Source organism: Caretta caretta, chromosome 11 (assembly GCF_965140235.1).
Source record: "Caretta caretta isolate rCarCar2 chromosome 11, rCarCar1.hap1, whole genome shotgun sequence".
NCBI lineage: Eukaryota > Metazoa > Chordata > Testudines > Cheloniidae > Caretta > Caretta caretta.
The window spans coordinates 13,125,367-13,149,504 of NC_134216.1; the positions used below are offsets into that span (position 1 = coordinate 13,125,367).

The following is a 24,138-nucleotide window of genomic DNA, read 5'->3' on the forward strand; positions in this document are numbered from 1 at the left end:
ACTGAAAAGTGTGCTGCATAAAGAAAAAAGTATCTCAGCTGTAAATATGCTGACCCAGTTTCTCATAAGATGTATGCTCAAACCACATTTGTCGTATTTCTATCTGAGATAGGGCCCAAGAAGACAACAGATCCAAATCCCCCCAAACCAGCTGCAGCCAATTTCACATCTAGCTCCATGCTAGGCTGAATGAAGATTCCAGATCTGTCCACTCGGAACTTTGGGGAAGTCTGGATAGGTTTCTAAACTTTGTGGCCTGGACAGGGCTTCATGTGTGCCAGGGCTTGTAGACGCTGAGCCCCAGCACCTCCAAGCTTGGCAGTTCATAGCCCCAGCACCTCTGGGATTGCTGCATCAGTTATGAATGTAAAAAAAATTGCTTGAGCCCCAGGACCTCTTTTTCATTGCAAATTAAACACTGGGTCTGGACCCCTCCTATCTACTCCATTAGTTACCCTTACTCAGAAAAGTAATTCGCGTTATTTTAAATTCTACTGAACCAAACTGCATTTACTGGAAGCCACTGCTTCTAGATCTCTTAAAGGCACAGTGCACTACAAAACTGCCTTCAGTTCAAAGCAGTTCATACTGTTCCATGCTGGGGATGCAGATTGCCCCAATGGGCATGAGCGGGAGCAAGGCGGCGGCCGAGGGGAAACTAGGGAATGGATTTGCAGAAGGACAGTACGTGGCCCAAGCAGCAAGCAAGGCAGGTGATTTTTACATGTTGATGGTTATGGATAAATATATTGTCACACCAGGTATGGATAACAATGGTATAGTAACAAATCCACTTTTTGAAAGTTCTTTTCTACTAGCTCATATTCCATTCAGAAAATGTTTAGTACATCCCTAAGAGTTGTCATTTTACTATGAAATTTGTCAAATGCCAAAAGAGAAAAGAAAGTTTAAGCACATTAACATGCTTCCCACCCTCCCCCATTGCATATAATTGAATGATAGCAAATTGAATTAAAGAGTCAGCTTTTGCCAATAGTTATCACAGAATCAGAGATTAGATACTGCAAATGCTTCCTATACCAAGGACAGGAAATATAAGGGGTGACTCTGTAGTAACTATGGCAAAGCCAGACAATGTTCATGATTGTTTATGTATGGTAAGAGCTGGTGGAACTGGTGATTATGAATAATAATCATTGCGAGTGATTTTGGGGCCCAACTGAGACCACTAAAAAGGCACCTGACTTTCTGAAGTTGGGTGTTGAGCACTTTCAAAAGTCAGGCCCCTTTAAAAGTGTCTCAACTGGGGCCCACAAAAATTGAGACACCCAAAATCACTGGTCAGTTTTAAAAAAAAATCTTAGCCCTACGCCCTTTCCTTTTGTTTCTCTCTCTCTCTCTCGTGAGTGAATCATTCATGAGCTAATCCCGATTTTCTTCAGAGAAAATTTTTGAATGACAAATATATGTGGATGAATGATGTTCAGAGCATGAGTCAGCTGTCTGAAGATTGTTTGCTTCAACTGTTCTCTATGTTGTGTGCTCAGTGACCTCAAACTCCTAATGTACCGTTTCTGCTTCCTGACTCTTTGACCAATGTTTTAGACAAGAGAACAGCACATAAGGAACAATGCAGTTCATGGCATGAATAATCATTCATGCTAACACTGTGAAATTTTTGGGAAATCCACAAACATTTTCACAAATGCCTAGCTGTTTGAATACTCAAGACCAACAAATAATACTCCATGAATCATAGAGAACTGCACCCAGCACTTATATTAGCTAAAATATTTGCAAATAAGGGGTTTGTTTTGTTTTTTGACTAACAGATTAGATAGATCTATTAGCAGCAGCCTTTTGACAAAATCATGCATGGAAAGAGATTCTATTACTATACTTGATCTGTACTGCCACTGTACATCATCTGACCTATTTTAAAGACACATTAACTATTTAAATAGAAATTTCTTGAAATCCTGAGATCATTTACAAGAGATCTTATTAATACACAGTGCATTTATTGGTTCAGAGCTAACAGACCCAACCAGTGCTCAGTGAATTAAGTATGTCAGTGTTTATAGAGAGTGGTGTTCAAACAACAGCATCATAATTGACCTAAAAGTAGGTGCCAGTTTACACAGATAGTGGCAGGATTATTTTTTCCTTTAAGAAAAAAAATGAATTTGCGCATTAGCAGTTGCTTTGTGTAATATGTATGATTCACTACTTAGTGTCTTCTGGCGGGCTGGATAGGAGTCTCCGGCCTGATCTTTTCCACTGTATTTTGCAGGACTGCAACCAAATCTCAGATAGCATTATGTAAGGCACGGGAAATATCAAATGAGACCATCATCCATCTTGTCTAATATCCTACTTTGGACATGGCCAATGTCCAGTGTTTTCAAAGGAGGAATCCAGGTGCCCAACTATTAAAGTATTAATTTGCATTTCTCTTTCATGTGGGAGAATGCGTGTTTAAACTGGAATGGTCTATTTGGGGATGCAAAAGAGCAGCATGCTGCCATTTCTCTATAGACCAGGGGTCGGCAACCTTTCAGAAGTGGTGTGCCGAGTCTTCATTTATTCACTTTAATTTAAGGTTTCACATGCCAGTGATACATTGTAACATTTTTTAGAAGGTCTCTCTCTCTATAAGTCTATATATTATATAACTAAACTATTGTCATATGTAAAGTAAACAAGGTTTTCAAAATGTTTAAGAAGCTTCATTTAAAATTAAATTAAAATGCTGATCTTATACCACCGGCCCGTTCAGCCTGGGGTTCATTCACCTAGGCCAGCAGTCTAGGGTTCCGTTCACCTAGGCCGGCAGTGGGCTGAGTGGGGGCCTGTGGCCAGGACCCTGGCTGGCAAGGGACTGGCAGCCAGAACCCCAGACCGGCAACAGGCTGAGCGGGGCTGGTGGCCGGGACCCCAGACTGGCAGTGGGCTAAGCGGCTCAGCCCGCTGCTGGTCTGAGGTTCAGTCCGCCAGCTCCTGCCAGCCAGGGTTCCAGCTACCAGCCCAGCTCAGCCCGCTGCCGGTCTGGGATCCCAGCCCTGCCCATATAGAGTGGGTACCTACCTTCTCCCTGGTTCTAGCTCATTCTCTTCCTCTCTCTCTGCACTGAGCTGAGGGTGGGAGTGCACTGAGCACAGGGCTGAGGGTGAAGAAGCAGGCTGGGGGTTGGGGTGCAGGGTCTGGCCTAGGGTTGGGGTTCAGGGTTGGGGCTCAGGGTTGGGGCAAGAGGTTTGGGCGTGGAGTGCTTACCTGGGCAGCTTCCATTTGGTGTGAGGGGTGCAGGTGGAAACGTGGGAGGGTGCAGGAGCTCCTGTTTGGTGCTCAGGGTGGGGGTGGGAATGTGGGGGGTGCAAGAGTCAGGACATGGGGTATGAGGGGGCTGGGTATGGGTGGGGGGGTGCAGGAGTCAGGGCTGGGGTCGTGGGGGGTGCAGGGGTCAGGGCAGGAGGTTGGGTGTCTGTAAGGAGGGTGCAGGGATCAGGGCAGAGGGCTGGGTGTGTGTGAGGGGAATATAAGGGTCAGGGCAGAGGGCTGGGTGTGTGGGCTGGGGTGGTGGGGGGTGCTCCCATCCCCCTGCTCAGAGCAGCTCACAGTAGGGAGCTGGAGGGGATATGCCCGGATTCCACCCCCCTTCCCCAAGGCCCCGTCCCCACCTCTTCTCCATCTCCTCCCCGGAGCAGGAACATGCTGTTCCACTTCTCCCTCTCCCTCACAAGGGCCATCAGTTGATCAGTGGCAGGAACCCAGCACGTTGGAAGAAGAGGCAGGGGAGTCGGGGAGCTTGCCTGCCCTGCAGCAGCAGCCGCCAGGACCAAGCTTCTTCATCCTGCCTGGGAGGGGGCGGAGAAGAGCGGGCCAGGGTGGGCAGGGTTTTTAATGGCACGCTGCTGCCTGCCGGGGTCCTGGCCTGGGTTCGGCAGCGGGCTGAGCGGGGCCGGTGGCCGGGACCCGGCAGGCAGCAGCGTGCCATTAAAAATCGGCTCGCGGGCCGTCTTTGGCACATATGCCATAGGTTGCCGACCCCTGCTATAGATCTTATGAAGAATCTTTGGCACCAGTGGTAAGAGTCCTGGCAGAAGAAGCAACTGAGACATAGAACTTTGGTTTGAACTCCATCATGGCCCTCCTCAGCTCATTAGCTAAATGGGAAAATGAGTGCTGTCCACCATAGCTCCTACTACAGGCTTTCGTAACAAAGCTAATAGGAAAGGGTGGCCTGCTTATAATCCTCAAGCAGTAGTTGAGGGTCAGTTATAGTATGGGAAGGATGGATGCCCCATTATTTTTACAAGCATGTAAAAAGGGATGTTATTTTGTGCTACTTAGAATTGCTTTTCCCTGTGCAGTTTTTGGAACATGCATTGCCATAGCCCAGGAAGAACATGGAATACTATTGTTGCTGAAGTGGTACAGTCTGTGTCAGCAAACTGCTTACCAAAGGCAGGAGGTGTCACACAGCCAGACTGCACCATCGTGATATGACCATGTTTGTGGCTCTTGTGTGGGGTGGAAGGTGGAGCTGGAACACCAAAGGCAGGGAATGGGCCGGCCTGAGCTGGGAAACCCTGGCTGGTAAGCTCTCTCTAAGAATTAAGCAGCACACACAGTCCAGCAGGGCTCCTCCACCACATGGCTTTGATTGCTCTTTATGCTTCAGATACATCAGAACATAGCAGCAGTTATGTGATGCCCCCTTTCCTACTCCCTGGCTCAGCCTTTTTGAGTTTGCTTTTTCTCACAGCTACCCAGCTGGTGGGCTATTTACCTCGTTAGCTCATGAGGCTCTGTACAAGTGCAAATGATCCCTTCTACCCTTCCAAACTCAAACTACCTAAGTCCCTTCTACTCAGATCATATAGTGCCCTGGGTGCTGTAAGTGACCAGGGAGCTGGTTTCCAAAGGGCTCAGTTTATAGCTACTAATAGCACCCTGTTACATACCTCCCCACTTTAGGTGTCCCAGCTTGGCTACAGCCCCCTCTTTTCCACTGCGGGATCAGTTTTCTCCTTGATCATGCTCTACTTTCCTTATGGGGGCAGCGATCTCTCATCACCTCTGAGTTCCTTTAGTCTTCCTTTCCATGGACGCTGATGGTTTCCTATTCTCCATCCACAGAATAAGCACTCTTTAGTTGAGGGGGGGGTCTACCCCACAATTCCATTTCCTCCCACAGGCCATCACATCAGGGACAACCCACAGCCTTTTGCCATGGATCTATCCTATCCTTTGTAGAGCAAGCCATGACATCCTTCCTTGCCAGCAACACACCATCTGATGGCCTCTGCTCCCCTTCAGTCTTAAGCCCCTGGGGACTTTCCCTTCCTCTGGGCCCACTAGCAGTTGGGTTCACCTCCCACTCTTTTTGGGTTGTTCTTGTATGGGTGACCACTGCATCTTCACCCCCTTCTCCAGCTTCTCTTCTGCCCCAGTGTTTCCTACCTGGCCTCCACTTTCTTGGCTTGTTAGTTTCTGTCTAGTGTTCTCTCCCTTCTTGTGGGCTTTGGATACCATGCTCCGCCATACTCACTCTGTTTTCTGCCCTCCATTGATGTTTCTTCCACTGGGCTTCCCTTCATGGGTTCCAATCAGTCCCATGACAACAAGATGGGACCACGTTCCCACTACCCAACCCTGTTCCATCAAGAACCTCCCATGTTCCCCTAGTGGGACTACTGCCACCGGATAAGTGTTTTTTTCCCCATGTATTCGCTCTATGCCTAGAGTGTTCCCCTCCCAAAACCACTGCAGTTTAACCAGCCTGCTCTGCAAAAATGAGCAACTGGCCACTGAATCAATAACTCCCATCTCTGGCCTTCTGCCCACCTTAACGGTCATTGTTTTTACTCTCTCCCAGTCCAGCCACAATATGCCCCAGTCCTTGTTCCATATACACATAGTCCCGCTTAATGTGGCCTTTTCCCCAGCACTGGTAGCAGGTTATAGCCCAACTGGACAAAATGGCCTTTTTTCCCCCTTCTTGTCTCTCTGAGTCATAGGCCTTACTATTTGAGGGATCTCACCCCTTCCCCTGCTTGTGTAGGACAAGCCACTTTCCTTGGAAATTCTGCTTCCATACAGTCCTCGGCAAATTTTACTACTGTCTCCATCATCTCTGGTTTGTGTCGCCTCACTAGACCTTAGTGGTATCTGGGAGGATTTGCATAAACCACTCTAATATCACAGCATTCATGACCACTTTGATATCTTGCCCCCTGGACCTCAACCATTGGTTGGCCCAATCATTAAACTCCTGGACCATACCCTTCAAGTCCACCTAGCTGCCCTAAACTTCTGTAGGTACATTTCAGCTGACAAGCCAACAGGGTCCAATATAGCAGCCTTTAACACGTCGTAGTTCTTGGCCTGCTTCTCGCTCAAAGTCATGTAAGTGGCATGGGTGTCTCCCACCAAATAAGGGGCTAATTGTAGGGCCCATAACCCTTTATCCCAGCACTCACTAGTAGCAATTCTTTCAAAAATCAGTTGGAACACATTGGGATCACCCCTGGGGCCTCTTTTAGAGAGTCCTAGCCCCCCTCAACTTCCATTCCCCCAGCAGGCCTCATCATGTTTTGTAATTGCTGTTGTACCTTGGTCTGCTCCTTCGTGAATTCCTGAAACACCCACTGTTGCTCCACCTACCATCCCAGTAGAGCTTGTCGCTCAGTCTGCTGGAATGCCTGCAACATCCTCGGCATCTCCTTCTGTTGGTCTACCAGCCACCACATCAGCTTCTCCATCTCTTCCAGGTTCAGCTTGGCCTCTCACAGGCCACCTACCAACCCTTCCTGGTTCTGGCTGACAAGTAGATCCCAGACAAGCCCCCACTTAGGAACAAGCTCTTCCTTCATCTCCTAGAAGTCCTGGCTGGTAAGCCCTCTTTGTGAATTAAGCAATACACACAGTCCAGCAGGGTCCTCCCCTGGGTGCCTATATTTCTTTTTGTGCTCCAGGTAAGTCACAAGATAGCCTCAGTCATGTGAAACCCCCTTTCCTTCTTTCTAGCTCAGCTTTTTATAGTGTTTGCTTTCCTCTCACAGGTATCCAGCTGGTCGGGGCATTAGCTCATCAGGCTCTACAGGTGCAAGTGATCCCTTCTACCTTTCCTAACCCAAACTACCAAAGTCCCTCCTGGTCCAACTACTTCCAGGCCCTGGGTGTTCTAAGTGACCAGGCTGCTGGCTTTCAAAGGACTCCATTGCTATCTGTTAATAGCAGCCTGGTATGGGGGAGGGGGTATTGGAGGTTGGTAGGACACACATCATCACCCAATTAACCCTACCTAGATTATTAGTAAAAGGTAAAACAGCACCAGTCTGTTACTTTTTTCTGCAGGGCCCCTCTGCAGAGATGACTTGTACCTGCTGATATTTGGGGGGTGAGGGGGAGGCAAAATGTAAGGGGGGGGCTATTTATTCCACTTCATCTCTGGGAGGAAACTTCTAGCCCCACCTCCCTAGGCCAAGGCAGCCAATTCCACCAGCCAGGGGGGCAGGGCGGAGGGCTCACAACAACACAGTTTCTCCCTGGACTCCGGAGTGCCTGTGTCCTCATGGACACCTCAGCAGCGGGATGGGTGCAGGCAAAGCCCTTAACTTGGCCTGAGCAGAGGGAATCTGTTCCCAGCGCCTTCCCTTGTGACTCTGCGCCCTGCCTTGGTCCACTGCGCTCTCCCCACCGAAGTTTCCTGCAAGGAGAGGTTCTGCCCTTCTCCTGCTGCATCTCCCACTCCCAAGCATATTTCCAGGCGGGGAGTGGAGGGGGCAGGACAGAGCTGTTTCTCACGCCAGGTGAGAGTGGCTGCCCTGGTAGGGCTGCCAATTTTAGTTGGACGTATTCTTGGAGATTTCATCACATGACATAATCTTTAATTAAAGGTTAATCTTTAATTCCTGGAGACTCTAGGACAATCCTGGAGCGCTGGCAACCCTACTCCCCAGGTGTCTGCCTCTGTGCAGTGTGGGAGCTGCCTGCGAAAGAGCCTGGCTAGGGAGGCAGTGGTGGCCCACTCCCGACCTGGGCCTGGCTGCCAAAGACAGGGGCCAAGCGAGTCGGACATGTACCGGGGGTGGAGGCTCCAGTTCATTCGTCCCCTCTCCCCAGCGGCTGGGCCTGGGTTGGGAGTAGAGGGGGCAGGCTACCTCCGCCTCCCCAGCCAGGCTCTCGCAAACAGCCACCATGTTGCACAGAGGTAGCCACCCAGAGCAGCCACAGTCACCCAGCAGAAGTGGTGGCTCCATCTGGCCCGGCTGTCAGGGGGAGCGGCTAAGTGAGCTGAAACTGGCCTAGGGGAAAACAGAGGGAGAAGGACAAAGCCGCCCTTCCTCCTGGCAGGCTGAGCAGAGCAAGCCCTGCAAGGGAAGCTCAGCACACACAGAAGTCTGGTGGGAGGGCATGTGACCCCACAGGTTGGTGCGTTGCTAATATTTCTGTTTTCCTTTAGTTCAGAAACCAAAACTGACTGAAGTGCAGCTCTCTATCATGTTCCTGGAGGGAAGGGGAGGCCTGGCCCACTCTTCCCTTTGATTGTTTCAGGAAAATTACCCTACAGGCCTGATTCAGCAAACTTGTACTACCCTAGAAGTCAATCAGATTATTAGGGTAAATAAGGATTTGGAGGATCAAGGCCTCATGTTGCATCCGGCTGTGGATGTTCATGGGGCACTCCCCCACATGCCGACCCATTTCCAATTGAGAAGTCAGAGGTTTATTATAGACGCAAGTCATCCCACCAAATTGAAGATCAGTGTATTGGCACAGAGTGCAGTCCATTCTGAACTGCCAGGGAAGAACTCGCCTTACAAACTAACCACTAACTGGTTGGTGTAGCAACATACAAAGTGCAAAAATACATCACATATGTTGCTTTCCTTTTCCTTTCCTGCACAGATGTTAAATTAAAACACAGGGAAGCCCAAAATATTTCTGTTCTGTTCTAGGCCTGGGAGGCCTGGCAGGGGTGCTCCAAAAAAGCGAGGCTTAAACGCGGCAAAGCAGCGAATAATCGGCTTTATTGAAGGCAAGTGACACACCCGCAACAGGGACTGCAAGCGTTGCTGTCACGGAGGCAGAGAGCCCAGCGCACCGGAGCAATGCCTGGGACGGAGTCCAACGAAGGGGCGGATAGCAAGCATTAATATACACTTAACATTATCAGCTCATGTATAATTACTGAGGGGTTGTGCTCCTTTACTGGCAAGGGGCCACACGAGGCAGTCAAGGCCGGTTGAGGACCGGTTTCGACCGGTTCCTCATGTCCGACACTGACAGATAGTAACCGTCTGCACGAGAAAGCGTTCTTCCCTAACTAGGCCGTCACAGAGTCTTCCGCAGTCCCTTACAATTTCATTAACCTATTTCTGTGCATTATTCAACAAGGCATTTAAAAGCAAGTTCTGACCTTGCATATGCTACTCCTGGGGGAATTCTGCACCACTGAACGTGTGCAGAATTCACATCCCCCGAAGATTTCTTTGCTTCCCTGCAGAAAAATGACTTTCTGACTGGGAAGCAAAGGAAAGCAGCAAGAGTGGTCACGCACCCCTCCCCAGCAGAGCAGATGCATTGTTTCAGGCACCCAGAGCAGTTGGCAGAGGTAAATCACAGCAGGGGCTGGGGATGCCCTGGCTGGTGGTTCTTACCCTGCACCGGTCCCAGCTGCTAGTCCTAGCTGGACTGGGGATGGGGAAGGAAGGGACTTCCTCTTCCCCTGCAAGGAGCAGCCGTGGCCAGGTCAGACACACCACCAGAAACCTTCCCTGGCTGTAGGAAGCTCTGCCCCCATCACACACTTCCTGCCCCATTGCTCGTCAGCTGCTGGGAGAGGGATCACTATATGGGGAGCTGCTCCCCATCCGCCACCCATACATCTGGACCCCCCCATACCCAGACTCCACTGTTGAGCCTCACCTGCCCGCACCCAGAACCTCCCCAATGAGCCTCCCCACACCCAAACCCCCACTCCACTGAGTCTCACCCCCTGCATCCCCTCACTGGGCCCTCCACACAAACTCCCATCCCACCAAGCCCCACTCCGCCAGCACCCAGACACCCCTGCTGAACCCCACACACCTGATGCCCCACTGAGCACCATCCCCTCATACCCAGACCCCCCCTCCTGAGCCCCAACCATCTTCACCTGGACCCCTCTGCAGAGTCCCATTACCCCTGCACCCAGAACCTCCAAATCCCCCTGCACCAAACTGCCTGCACACAGATTGCCCCACACAGAACTGTCTCACCCCACACCAAGCCCCTCTATGAACCTACCTGCCCCACACCTGGTGCGCCTGGTGTGGAGGGGCAGGTCTGGGGCAGACCTGGCTTTTGTGCTGTGTCAGGGTCAGGTGCCGCTTCACTGCCACGTCTGTGTCCTGCGGGGGCTGCAGGGTGATCTCCCACCTCTGTGCAGCCAATGGCTTGTGCTCCCCACTGCCATGCTGGAGCCTCCACATTTGTTTACTGACAAATAAAATTTGCAGAATTTTAAAATATTGTGTGCAGAATTTTTTTGGGGTGCAGAATTTTTAATTTTTTGGTACAGAATTCCCTCAGGAGTAATATGCAGAAGCAGTTCCCAAGACTTTAAAGGAAGCTCCATGTGCAACATCCAAAGGCAGAATACGATCATAATGTTTTTCCCAAAAAAGTGCAGATTAATGTAGCTTTTGCTCCTCACTTACAGTACAAGTATATTGGTAGAGAAGATAGAACAGGGCAGGATCAACATCTGCAGAGAAAGCACTCATAAAGAGTCTCTGGACTCAGACAACACAGAGGTAGGATTGCTATAACTAGAATGCCCAGAGGGTTTGGGTATGGATTCATTGTACTCTGTGATCTGCATTGACTTCCATTTTGTTTTCAGGTCAGTGAAAAAAATGTGTTACCTAAGGATTACCTTTTAGGATTGCCCTCTTGCTCAGTCCAGGATATTTGGATTGCACCTCTCTTCCTGTAAATACTGATAGCATCTCAGATGCATTCAGGAGGCTCTGAAGTTTGGTCACACACACCCCTGCTGCCCTCATTCTGGATGAATAGTTCCAGCACTGTTTTGAAAGACTAAATTCTTATTAGGATGTTACCATAACACCTGTTAAATCATATTCACTACCCATATGGACTCCGTAGAGATGATCAAAGATGGACTTTATACATGCAGAGAATTGTTTGGGGTGGCGCGAGGGGAATCAGGGTGGTAAAATAGGACTACCAGAAAGAAAATAATCAGGTAACAAATGTTCCATCCTGGACCATGATCTTTACCTGAACTGGGGACATTTAGGACATAGAGAACAGTAAGGAAATAGTAGGGACTAGGAGATATGTAAGATGGAAAGGATTTCCTTAAAAATTAATATAGTGAGACTTTTAAGGGACTTTATGGAGAATGTTCCTGATGAAGGGTGCTTCTACAGAGGAATGAAGGCTAAGCCTGGAGTGTTTTCTCAATGAGTTAATGGATGACCAAGTGGATTAGAAATTTCTTCTGTAGCAGCAGATTCTGTTTCTGCCCAGGATGTCATTGTGGCGCATGTTGAATGGGCTCTGATTCCTTCTTGGACAAGTTTGTCACAGATGTGTAAGCTGCAGCAATACTTGTCCACTTGGCTCTGGAAGGTTTAGGATTTTCAGGGCCAGGCACGTAGGGTGAAAGGAAACAAATAAAAGGTGATGTTTTCCTGGACTGCTCTGCGCTACTATGGTAAATTTTAGCAACTCAGGCAAATTAAAAGGAAGTAGTGATCTCCTGTGATATATAATGAGAGTTCACTTTACTCGTGACTGCTTCTGCAGTACGAGGAACCACTTGGGCTCCTTGGAAGGTGCAGTAAGACTTGTGCTTTCTAAAAGCAGAAATTTCAGAGACTCCCACTCATTCAGAAGGGAGAATGTACATCTTTGCCACAAACTTTTTTGTTAGAGTGAACTTGTCTTTGCTGTGCGTGGAACGGAGGGACTAACAGCAACAGAGCAGGCAGAAGTGAACAGATGTTGTTGAATGCAGTTTCCTGGCTTCTGCTATTTTTTGCTGATTTTTTTCCCCGTGTTCACACTATGATAAGTGGACTAAGAATTAAAATGCAACCATGTGACAATTTTCTCTTACATGAACCAAAATGCATCTTTTGATTCGGTAACTGTTGGTTAGTTACAGTCTCTGTGCCTTAAACTGAATATTACATACTTTCTTATGGCCAGCAATGAAATAGTGGTTGCGAATGCAGTGGACACACCATGTTTTCTTTCCTGCCCAAAGCCGGAAGGGACTTTCTCTGTATGACATGCAAACTGGTGGCTGTGCTGTAAGAAAAGATTCGTGGTCTGGAAGGACAATTACAGACACTGTGGAGCACCAGAAAGACTGAGGTGTTTTTGGAGAATCAGATCCAGGAAGCATCACAATTTCAAAGTCCAGAAAGGAACCGGTCTCCAAGGAACCAGAAAAAGTGGAAACTAGAGGAAACTTGGCTGTTCATAGTCACCAGAGGCAAGAGGACCAGGTGGCATTCTACATAGCTGGAAGCAAAAGTGGAAGGGCAGGCTGTGACTACTAGAGAGAAGAGGACTAGGAAGAACAGCACAAAGCTAGATGTAGCCACTCGTTATGTTCTCAGGCTGGAAACTGCAGAAAACATCTCTGATGATCAAGCTGGATGAATGGAATGGAGAGTTGTATGGGACATACCTGCTAATGGCTTCTCAAACCAACCTAAAAGAAAAGGGAAGTGTGTACACAAAGAGAGCTCCTACTGTCCAAGGAAGACTGATGATCCTTGTTGGCGGATTCTGTACTAAGAAGAATGGGAAGAACATTCTGCAAGAGACAACAGGATGGTGTGCTGTCTTCGTGGAGACAAGACACAGGATGTCACTCCAAGATCGGTTAGGGATCTGAAGTCAATAGGCCAGGCACCACTGGTGATGGATGCGTGTCAGCACTAATGACAATGCTTTGCAGGATACCTCAGAGAACAGAGATGACTTCAGGGAACTCTGAAGGTTGCCGAAGAAAAAGAACGTCCAAGTGATCTTCTAACAGAGCTTTCCTGTCCCATGAGTGAAGGAAGACAGAAGGCGGAAGATTCTGGAAATGAACAGCTGGGTGAGTAAGTCGTGTAAAGTAGAGGGTTTGGGTTTTGTGGAACATTGGTCCACCTCTTGTGGGGAGAGGGGGACAGAGCTAGGATGCCCTCCTTCTCGGAAGAAGGGGAACCAATCTTCTAGGGGACTGGCTGTCCAGTGTAGTCAGAAAGGCATTAAACAAACGACAACAAGAGGGGTGGGTGAAAAAAGGGGAACAAATAAGCACTTATTTAAAACTAAATCATGATGTTGAGAACGGAAGGAATTAAGGCACCAAGGGATGTGAAAAAAAATTCTCTAATTTCGTATGTAACAAAGCTAGGAGCCTGGGTAACAAAGGGAATTGTTTTGAATTGTTAATTTATAAGTGCAAAGTCAACCTTGTTGGTATACTGAAACCTGGTGGGAAGATTCATCCAACACAGGAGAATTCTATATTAAACTTTGTCTTCACAGAGAAAGGGGAATTGATTACAGAAGTAAAAAATTTTTGTGGGTGCTTAGGTGGCAAATGATCATTTTTTGTGTGTAAACAGAATCAAGTCCAACCAGTGATATTTTTACACAGTGCTTTAAAAGGGCTAATTTTGTGAAGCTGAAAGTGATCATGAGCCAAAATCACATGAGAGAAACTGAATAGAAAAATGTGAATGGTAACTGAGAACTTTTAAAGATTATTTGATTAAAATGCACTCAAAATCCACAATTGAGAAAGGTTATATAGGTTGAAACAAAAACACAAAACAACCTGGCTTAGAGGGGAAGTAAAACCAGCTTTAAAAATATAATAAATGGAAAAACGGAGAAGTTTATAGCGTGACTATAAATGAGAAACTAGGAATTGTAGAAAATTGATCAGGGAAGCAAAAGTCCACAAAGAGAAATCAATGACCTGCTGATTTAGGGACAATAAAGAAGGCGTTTAAAGTAGACGAAGAACAAAAGGAATTCTAACAATGGAATTGGTCCATTACTAGATGGAAATGGTAGAATTGTCAATAATGCAGAAAAGGCAGAAGCATTTAGTAAATATTTCTGTTCTGTGTTTGGGTAAAAGCTAGATGATGTATTCATATCATGAGGATGAGGATGAAATACTTTCCATCCCAACAATAACACAGGAGGATATTAAACAGTAGCTAATAAAGACAGACATTTTTAAACCAGCAGCTCCAGATTAAAAAACAACTCCTCCTGAATGCAAGTTAAGAGCTGACTCATGAGCTCTCTGGATTGTTAATGTTGATTTTCAATACATCTTGGAACAGTGGGAAAAATCCAGAGGACTGGAAGAAACCTAATGTTATGCCAAAATTTTAAAAGGTTAAATGGGATGATCCAGATAGTTATAGGCCTGTCAGCCTGACATTGATGCTAAGGAAAATAATGGGATGGATGACACAGGACTTGATTAATAAAGAATTAAGGGTGAGGGGGCAATATAATTAATGCCAATCGACACGGGTTTATGGAAAATAGATCTCAAACTAACCTGATATTTTTTGCTGAGATTACAAGTTTGGTTGATAAAAGCTAATAGTGTTGATGTAATATACTTGGACTTCTCTAAGGCATTTGACTAGGTACCACACAGCATTTTGATTAAGAAACTGGAATGAGACAAAAATCAGCACTGGCATTCATTCAATGGATTAAAAACTGGTTAACTGATAGGTCTCAAAATGTAATTGTAAATGGGGAATCATCATCAAGCAGGTGTGTTTCTAATGAGGTCCCTCAGGGATTGGTTCTTGGCCCTACGATATTTAATATTTTATCAATGACCTGGAAGAAAACAAAATCATCACTGAAAGTTTGCAGATGACACAAAGATTTGGGGAATAGTAAACGATGAAGAGGACAGGTCACTGATATAGAGTACTCTGGATTGCATGGTAAAATGTGAGCAAACAAACAATATGCATTGCAATATGACCAACAATGTCATACTTCTAGAAGCAATGAACATAGGCCATACTAAAAGGATGGCAGTCGCTATCCTGGGAAATAGTGACTCTGAAAAAGACTAGGGTGTCATGCTGGCTAAAATGCTAAATGTTAGTTCCTTGTGTGATGCTGTGGCCAAAAAGGCTAATAAATCCTTGGATGCATAAATAGGGGAATAGCAAGCAGGAGTAGAGAAGTTAGAATACCCCTGTATTTGGCACTGGTGAGACCTCTACTGAAATACTATGTTCAGTTTTGGTGTCCACACTTGACGGAGGATGTTGAAAAACTGAAGAGGGTCAGAAAAATGACATGAGAATGTTTCCCACTGTTTTGATCAATCTTACTTATGAGAGACTGAAGGAGCTCAATCCTGCTTAGTTTATGAAAGAGAAAGGGGCGACCTGATCACAGTCTGTAAGTATCTACATGTGGCATAGCAATTTGATAAGAAAGCTCTGCAATCTAGCAGACAAAATGGCTGGAAGTTGAAGCTAGACAAATTCAGACTTGAAATGCGGTGCACATTTTGAACAGTCATTGGATCAGTTTACCAAGGAGTATGGTGGATTTTCCAGCACTAGAAACTTTTAAATCCAGATTGGATGGCTTTCTAAAAGATATGTTGTAGTTCAAACAGGAATTAATTTGTATATATCCTGTGGCCTATGTTATGCAGAAGGGCAGACTAGATGGTCATGATGGTCCCTTCTGACTTTAGAACATATGAATCTCACAGGCAATTGTTAATCTAGCCCAAGGAAATTAGCATTAGATGAAAACTATGGAATAAATTCTGTCCTCAGAGCTATACGCAGGGCTCCCACTGTGTCAATGGAAACTGCACACACATCTGAGAGCCAAGATTGGTGGGTTACATACAATCATTCTAAAACACACTGCATCCAATTAATTTGCAGAAAACTACATTGAAGTCAATGAAATTAATCAGTGATATTTTGAGTTCATTACTACAGTCACATACAGTACTTCTTTATATTTAAAATGCTCTCTAGAGAACATTATCAGAATGGAAACTGAATATTTGTATGACTGCTATAGACAGTGTGAATGGCTGCAGTATTTGTCTCCATGGTGTGTATAGTTCACATTAGCCCAATCTGAATTACTTTTTAGAGACACAAGAGGGCGAGCTAAATTGTATTTTTCTTTTTGCTACATTAATTCCATATGTGCACAGTGAACTTTACCAGAATGCTAAATAGAAGTAGATTATTGACTTTCATTTATATGCAGCTATTTTCTAAAGCGAGTGTGATTGTTTTCACCATATGCCAGGATATGTAAAGAAACCCATTTGTCTGTCAAAACGTTTACTGTAAGTAAACAAGATGATCATCGCAGCTCACTGAATTAATGGGGTGAATCCTGTAACTGGTCTGTGAGCTAGTACATCGAACACATCACCAGCCACCGACAGTACCAGGAGGGGTGAGCCGGTACAACATCGTGCATCAACTATGGGAAAGGGACTGAGAGATTTTTTCCATTGGACCATATGAACTGGAACCATAAACTCACTGAACATTAAATCCCACCAAATGAGGGTAGATCCATCTCCATCGTCGTATCCACTCATTATATTCCACACCTGAACATAGCCATTATATGGACAACATACCCCCATATCTCAATGTCTGTACTTTGACCCGTTAAACTTTTACCTCCAACCGGGGAGATTGCAGATTATGTATTCCTTACGCCACTCGTTCCTAAACCGAATTTCGCACCCTTTGATAATCTGTACCTTATTCCCTGATAACCAGAAACTTGTATGCTTAAACTCTGTACCGTTTTCTTTTTACTTCAACATTATCTTAATAAAATTACTCATACAAGTTGTCCTGCTGGATCCATGGGACTAGTCACAGGAGCGTTTGCATGCTCAGGCTCTGGGCTTTATCCTGAGTTCTGAAGCCCATCAAGATAGATGCAGCTTCATCCCCCATCCCAGGTTCAAGCAGGTTCTGTTTAAAAAAAATGCAGTATTGCAGACTGACAGTTCTGCTGCTCATTTAATCAGTTGCTAGAGTTTGCCACCCCCAAATCTTACCAGCGTTGAGCAAAATTCTTTTAAAGAGATTGTGCTCATCTCCACACCAGCTTCAAACACAGCTGTAATTGTAAATGAAGCTGGAACCAGCTACTATTGCTGTTTGCATTCTGGGATGTTAGGCACGGTCCTCACCCTCATTGACACACAGGCCCTGGCCCACAGCGCTCACCATGTATGCTCAGTTTTGAAAAATTCTAAGCGTAGGGATCAGTCACTTCAGCTCCTGGCAGGCATCCCCTGTTGTTTCTAATGGAGGTGAGACATGCAGGGAGTCAGTGGCAGAGCTAGAACTGGAACCCCTGCTCCCAATCCTGTGCCATAAGCCCAAGGCCAGACCCTTTTTCTCCTTAATTATGATGAACGTTTAAACCAACTTGTGTCCAGAGTATTTATGACAATCACTCCTTCCACTATCACGAGGCAGGGTGGTCTAAGGAATAAGCCACTAAATTAGGAGTTAATGTGCTATATTTTAGAAGTCATAGATTCTATTCCTGGCTCTGCCTCTGCTCTGTGACTGTGAGCACATCTTGTTACCTCTCTGCCTCTCGTCCCCTTTTGTTGGTCTGGTGTATTTAGCTTGTAAGCTCTGTAAAGCAGCACCTGTTTCTTACTATGTGTTTGCACGGTGCTTACAGTTTGACTGGGACCTTTGGGTACTACCGGAATGCAAACATATAATACAACCACATAAGTGATATCACTGCTAGTTTAGTGCCCGTCCAAGAAAAACACCTCAGACCTGGAAGGAGTAGAGAAAAAGCCATGAAAGCACTTGATAATGGTAGACTTCCCAGACAGTATTCTTTGGCTCTAAAGGACAAGGGTCACCATCTAACATACAATATATGGCTTTGATTAAGATGGATTGGAAAGAGGCAAAGATGCAACAGCCTGAGAAGATGTCAAAATGAAGCTCGATACCTCATGGGTGTAAATTCTTGGGGGGTAGTATTGTGTTTTTGTTATGTTTGTGCAGGACCTAGCACAATGGGGCCCTGACCCATGACTGAGGTCCCTGGGCACCGCCAATAAAATTAATATTTCCTTCCTTCTGGTCGGATATCAAATAGCACTTCTAAGAAGACTTCTCTTATCTCAGGACATCACCAATGCAGGGTTGATGAGATTCAGACCACTGCACCACCACTATGAAGAGGAAAACCAAGGAATTTTTCTGATCATGTAGTAATTAAGCTTTTATAATTATCTCGCTCTTTTCTGACCCACCTCAGTTTTTCAACATCCTTCATCAAGTGGACACACACACACACACACACACACACACAATCAAATGGAAGGAAAGACATTGAAACACAATGGCAATAGAGTTGATATTTTGCATGCCCAGCCATGAAAAAGGACTCCTAACAAAAGAAATACATCACAATGGTAGGGAGACTTCATCAAGGCCAGGCTGTTTGGGCATATTGTGCAATTTAAAAATGGTCAAATATGGAGACAGCCAAGGGCTCTATTTCCTCTGAAGTTAGCAATAAAACCGAGTGATGGTAAAGAGTCCGTGGAGAAATGCACCCCCAATTACCTCACCCAAGTATTGAGAAAGGATGCAAATTGAAAATATATATATATATATATATATATATATTTTTTAAAACAGAGCTGATCAGAGAACTTATAAGTAGAAGGAAACATTGTAACGCATTTCCGTGATAGATGTCATGCACCTGACAGCACCGGAAGATGTTGATGATGGAGCAGTTTGGTCCGACAGCTGCAACGTAGACAACGGACCCAATACTACATTACAAAAGTGCCCTTGTGGAGCGGAGACTAGAAACTTGGTGGGTCAGCTACAAACACACAAGCTTTTGCTACTTGAGCTAAAGGAGATATTATGCTTTCAAGTCTGTGACTAAACAAAGGAAGAAGCAGGTTTTCTCCCAGGCAGGAGAGAAGGTAGCACTGGGGAATCAAAACAATGAATGGAAGCCCAATTTACATACGAATCAGCAGGGGTCGGGAAACCCACAGAAAGGGAAGAACAGCATGAGGTCATCCTGGGTCTGGGGACTAAACAGTGAGTTTGGTAAGATCGAAGGAGAAAGAAGCCTATTGGCATCCATCACTGGATAGACACAGCAGGCCAGAAATCTTGCAAGCTGAGAAAGATGAGTCCTTCAGCCAGGGGGTTTGAAGTCTCAAGTTTCTCACCTATATTCAGTTCCCAGTTTAGGCAAAGATCTTCCCTAGGAAGACAAGGGAAACCAGCACTTCGTAAGTCTATGGAAGGTGCTGACAGAGAACAACAGCCATGGCTGGGAAGAAAAAAAGATTGGTACGAAATCTACGTTGAACCAAGGCAGTAGCTTATTAAGTCAGTCATTAGAAAGCGTATTTCTATTTTATTTGCTTGCTGAACACTACACAGACATGCAGGGAACAGCATTCTGGTCTTCTGGCTGTTGGTATCATGCTATGAGCCAAAGCAGCAGAGCATTTAAGGCACCCAGGACTAGAGCACGTGGTGAGAACCTCTCCTTGGTCTAGACTGCAGCCCAAAACATGACTGTAGGTCTGAGCTCTTTGAATGAAATAAAAAATCAAAATCTGTAATAACAAAACCAAACACATGGAAAAGGAGAAGAAAATAGCATAGCCAAAGGTAGAATGCATCTTGTTTCTGGGTTGCACTTCAGTTGCTGGAAGACCTTAGGCAGAGTGCACAACCCCGTTACCAATTCTGGGACTACATTGGCTCTGGAAAACATTTGGCTAAATTGTCCTTTTTTCCTTTGGCTAGTCTGCTGGAGGCAAATTTTTCATCACCGACTAGGGTGCCAAAATTTGCTTGTTGCTTGCCAAACTGGTCCTAGCAAAGAATTGCAATGTTAAGTCTGTCTTCGCCAGATCAGCTGGACACTCAAATAAGAGAGAAAGCAAGAGAGAGACCGCTAAAAAAGAGGTAGGAGAGATTAGCTGGAAGAGGTAAAGTAGGAAACTTGGGTTCACGTCTCTGGAACTTATCAATACACAACTATGGAGATGCCTCTATCTGGGATGACGATCTTTCAGGATCAGAAAGTAGTAGTGAATGGCACAGTGGAGAATTCCTGAGTCCCGGCATGGTGTGCTGGAGATGGCAATGACAATGCTGGTTAATGCTTCCTGCCACATGTAAGTGGCCAAGACCTCCAGCAATATTCAAGAGGGGTTGGCAACTGTCCCATCAAAACTGACCATGCAAGAACATATAGTCTACACTGGCGAATCTCTTCCTGTGACCTGCTTGCGGCCCAATCAGCACACAGCTGCAGCCTATGTGACAGCCTCAAGGCCATACAGGGAGTATATATATTGTGTGGATGCGACCCACATAACGCACAGAGAGCTGCAGATGCAGATCACAACGATAAATAGGTTTAGAACCACTGGTCTATACAGACACTTCATTAGAGCAGCATTTTGGTCTGTTCTGCTAATAGTTTTGTAACTGCGGACAATTTAAGAATTAAGCCAAGGGCAGGGATTTCAGAACTGTATTTTGTGGGTTCTGCAGACTGCATCATGGCCGTGCATACTTCACAAAGTATGCATTTTCTAAAGTGCACTTGTTATGTGGACCTTATTAGCAACATGGAAACTGCCGTTAAAAAGAGAATGTCCCCTCCAAAATTTGGCAAAGCCACCAGTAGTTGCCAAGACCAACAAATATGGAGTTTCTAAGCCAAGGTAGGAAAAATGTGACAGAAATTGACCCCAGTTTAATTTTTACACTTTTGTCTCTTCCAAGTTTTGTCAGATTTGATTAAACCTTTCCAAAAAAGTTTTTCCTTGAGTAAGGGAACGGTACATATAAAACTCACATGGCTCCATTCTATCAAAAGATAGGGTGGGGCCAAAAATGAACTTTTAATGGTAATCTAGTTTCAACCTTAGCCAGACACTAGCTTCTTTACATAAATAGCAAGTCAGTCACTTCGTGATTTTTAAAAACATTAAACCCAACTTTGGAGACTAATCTCTGCAATGTTCTTTTAAGGCCCAAACAGTGCAAAAATCTGAACCCAAATATGGAGCAATAGTTTTCAAAATCTAAAATAAAGTATTTTGCAAAATAAACAAACACAACAAAAATATCAAAGAGCAGTTTTATTTAGCATATTTGGCACAAAGCTTACAAGAACTGTTTTGTTCCCTTCTCAAATTTAAGTCAACTAGCAAGAAAAAAAGGCATATAATACATTTAGTAAGTTGTACAGCATGTGAAATATGGGGGAAAAGAGGCACCAGAAAGATCTATCAAACAAAATCAAAGTGCATGAAAAATATTTACTCCAAGTGCCTCCTGGTATTGGATTAAGGCACCAATACTCTAGAATGCTTACTGGATACTCTAGATGAGCAATTCCTGGTTCCTGTAATGTACAAGTCCTTACTTTACTTGTTATAGGACCTGACTACTACAGTTCTTTAAAATGGAATGATTCTGTATCTCTGTAAATATTAAAAGGAGAGACTCTTTCTGCTCAACATCACTTCTCAGAGGATGACAGATTTGTCATTATCATGTGCCTTGAAACGGTAGAGGAGCTAAAAGTATAAACTGATGTTTAACCTTTTAAATAATTCAGATCTTAGCCTACTACAGCTCTTAATGATTTAAGAGCATAAAATGCCACAGCAAAACACAGAATCTGGTATTGGGAAAATTAATAGATACATTATATAAGGTCTGTTGTATAGCGAATTTTAAAGACTTCTGGCATACATTAAATCAGTATCTGATAATTAGTGTTATTTGTAGTATATAATAAACAAACATATGTGACTCAAGTGAATATTATAGCAAATCTTCTTTTGGATTACTCATTAGGTCTGGCAAATTCCACAAAATTCCAGGGGCATTTTAAACACGTAGAAAAGCCCCATGAAACAGTAGGGGTGGGGTTTCTTAGTTTTGTTTTTGTAATTAGAAACAGCATCTCATATTTAAGATTCTGCAAAGCTAGCAAGAAATAAAAATGCTTGGCTCTTGAACAAATCGTATCATAAAGACAAATAGCTCAGTCTAACAGATTACATTTATTCATCTGCCATTTAAAATGTTACAGCCAAAACACTAAAGAACCACATTCATGTAGGTACTTGTAAAATCAGTTCAAGGTATGTATCTGCAATATTGAAACATGGTGTTTCAAGAGCCAAGCAAAGCCTAGTCAGACTGGTGATTTGCAGAACACCATGAATCTTAAATATTCAAAAGAAAACCAGCTATTTTGATGTTCCACGTATTCATTTTAAAGATGACTATTTCTACAGAGCTAAACGATAACTGCAGTTTTGAAAACAGTGCCACATTTATACCTGGGGTAAGCAGGTTCCATAAAATGAGTTGAAGTTGCACCTGATTACACCAGGTCTGAGTCTGGCCCTGTTGCTCAGTTGGGTCATTACTCCTTTACTAGTAGTAGAAAATTAGATGACAGACCAATGTCAGTATTAATATTCTAATGGGACACAGTAACTGAGGAGTATGGTAGAGAACTGTTGTTCAATTCCTCTACTGTACAGGGTATGAAAAAAAATCTCAGAAGTTTGAGACTGTGTTTAACCTGAATTTTGGAAAAAACAAATTTCTCCATGGAGATGCACAGGCATGTAACTATGAACTCTAAGCAGTACAATGAATTTCTGTTTTTGTTTTCTTACGGTGTAAACCTCAAGAACACAACTGTGTGTGCACCATTAAAAAGCAAACAAACAAAAAAAAAACCCAACCCTAGAGTATTACAAATCCTAACCAGCAAGGGCTGAAAGCGGGCATTGGGAGATGGTCTAATACAGAATGTGATGGTTCAGAAGATACACATAGAGAACAGTTCAGTTGTGTATGACACTATACTTTTTCGGGTTAGTCTGGACTTTCCCTAAAGCCTTTGCCTCAATGTACAGCTGCAGCTTTCATTAACCCCTTTGCCCTCAATTATTTGCTACATGTAAAATATGCCACAAAGTGACTGTTAGGGACTAACGATTTAAGGACATTTCCTTTTTGTCCTCTATTAACACAACTACAATCAGCATAAAGAAAACTGTATTTACTCAACTCATCTATTTCATGATTTACATGTAGATCATGTAGCAACTTAGTATCCATGATTGTGCACTTGTGCTTCTGTTCTCTGGCACTTTGTTGAGGAGAAATTATTTTCTGGATAATCACATTTTGCTAAAGCACTCCTTTGCGTTTGTCCAAACTTGAATTCCCTTTAAAAAAAAAAAGTGATTTTTGCTTATTCTAAACATAGGAACCTTGCAACAAACGAATAAATGCGTCACGTTTGCCTACATTACCTGTAGACTTAAGTCATGCAAAACTCCCACTAATAGGGAAAAAAAGGTTACTCACCTTTGTAACTGATGTTCTTCGAGATGTGTTGTTTGTATCCATTCCAATTAGGTGTGTGCATGTTGCATGCACGGCTGTCGGAGAATTTTTACCCTAGCAACACCCAGTGGGTTGGCTGTGAAGCCCCCTGGAGTGGCGCCTTCATGGCGCTCGATATATACCCCAGCCGACCCAGCGCCTCCTGAGTTCCTTCTTGCTGGCTACTTCGACAGAGGGGAAGGGGGACAGGTTTGGAATGGATATGAGCAACACATCCCGAAGAACAAGTTACAAAAGGGAAGTAGCCGTTTTTTCTTCTTCGAGTGCTTGCTCATATCAATTCCAATTAGGTGACTCCCGAGCCTTACCTAGGCAGTGGGGTTGGAGTGAAGCAATGTGGACTGTAGGACCGCTCTACCAAACGCCGCGTTGTCTCTGGTGTGCCGGATGATGGCAAAGTGCAAAGCAAAAGTGTGTACCGTGGACCAAGTTCCGGCTCTGCAGATCTCCTGGATCGGCACCTGGGCCAGAAAAGCTGCCAACGAGGCCTGGGCCCTTGTGGAGCAAGCAGTGAGGGGTGGGGTTGGTAGACTGGCCAGATCATAGCAAACGCGGATGCAGGACGTGATCCATGAAGAGATCTGCTGAGCAGAGACCGGGAGGCCCTTCATCTCATCTGCCACCACAA

At 44.8% G+C, this 24,138-nt stretch overlaps 1 protein-coding gene and 1 long non-coding RNA gene across 5 annotated transcripts in view; one reads left to right on the plus strand and one right to left on the minus strand.

The window, feature by feature from the left end:
* LOC125644538 (uncharacterized) overlaps nucleotides 1-16,905 on the plus strand; it is a 41,681-nt gene extending 24,776 nt beyond the window's left edge. The window contains exons 2-5 of one of the 2 annotated variants that reach the window (XR_007359042.2): nucleotides 6,735-6,938; nucleotides 7,026-7,066; nucleotides 8,925-13,093; nucleotides 16,321-16,905. This is a non-coding gene — a long non-coding RNA (uncharacterized LOC125644538). The remainder of the gene's footprint in view (nucleotides 1-6,734; nucleotides 6,939-7,025; nucleotides 7,067-8,924; nucleotides 13,094-16,320) is intronic. The other variant, XR_007359043.2, reaches the window with a different exon arrangement.
* Nucleotides 16,906-21,196: 4,291 nt separating this feature from the next.
* SNX4 (sorting nexin 4) overlaps nucleotides 21,197-24,138 on the minus strand; it is an 85,105-nt gene continuing 82,163 nt past the window's right edge. For all 3 annotated transcript variants that reach the window (XM_048870427.2, XM_048870428.2, XM_048870429.2), the window contains exon 14: nucleotides 21,197-23,329. In XM_048870427.2, coding sequence (XP_048726384.1) covers nucleotides 23,282-23,329 — 48 coding nt within the window. In that variant the 3' untranslated portion in view covers nucleotides 21,197-23,281. The remainder of the gene's footprint in view (nucleotides 23,330-24,138) is intronic.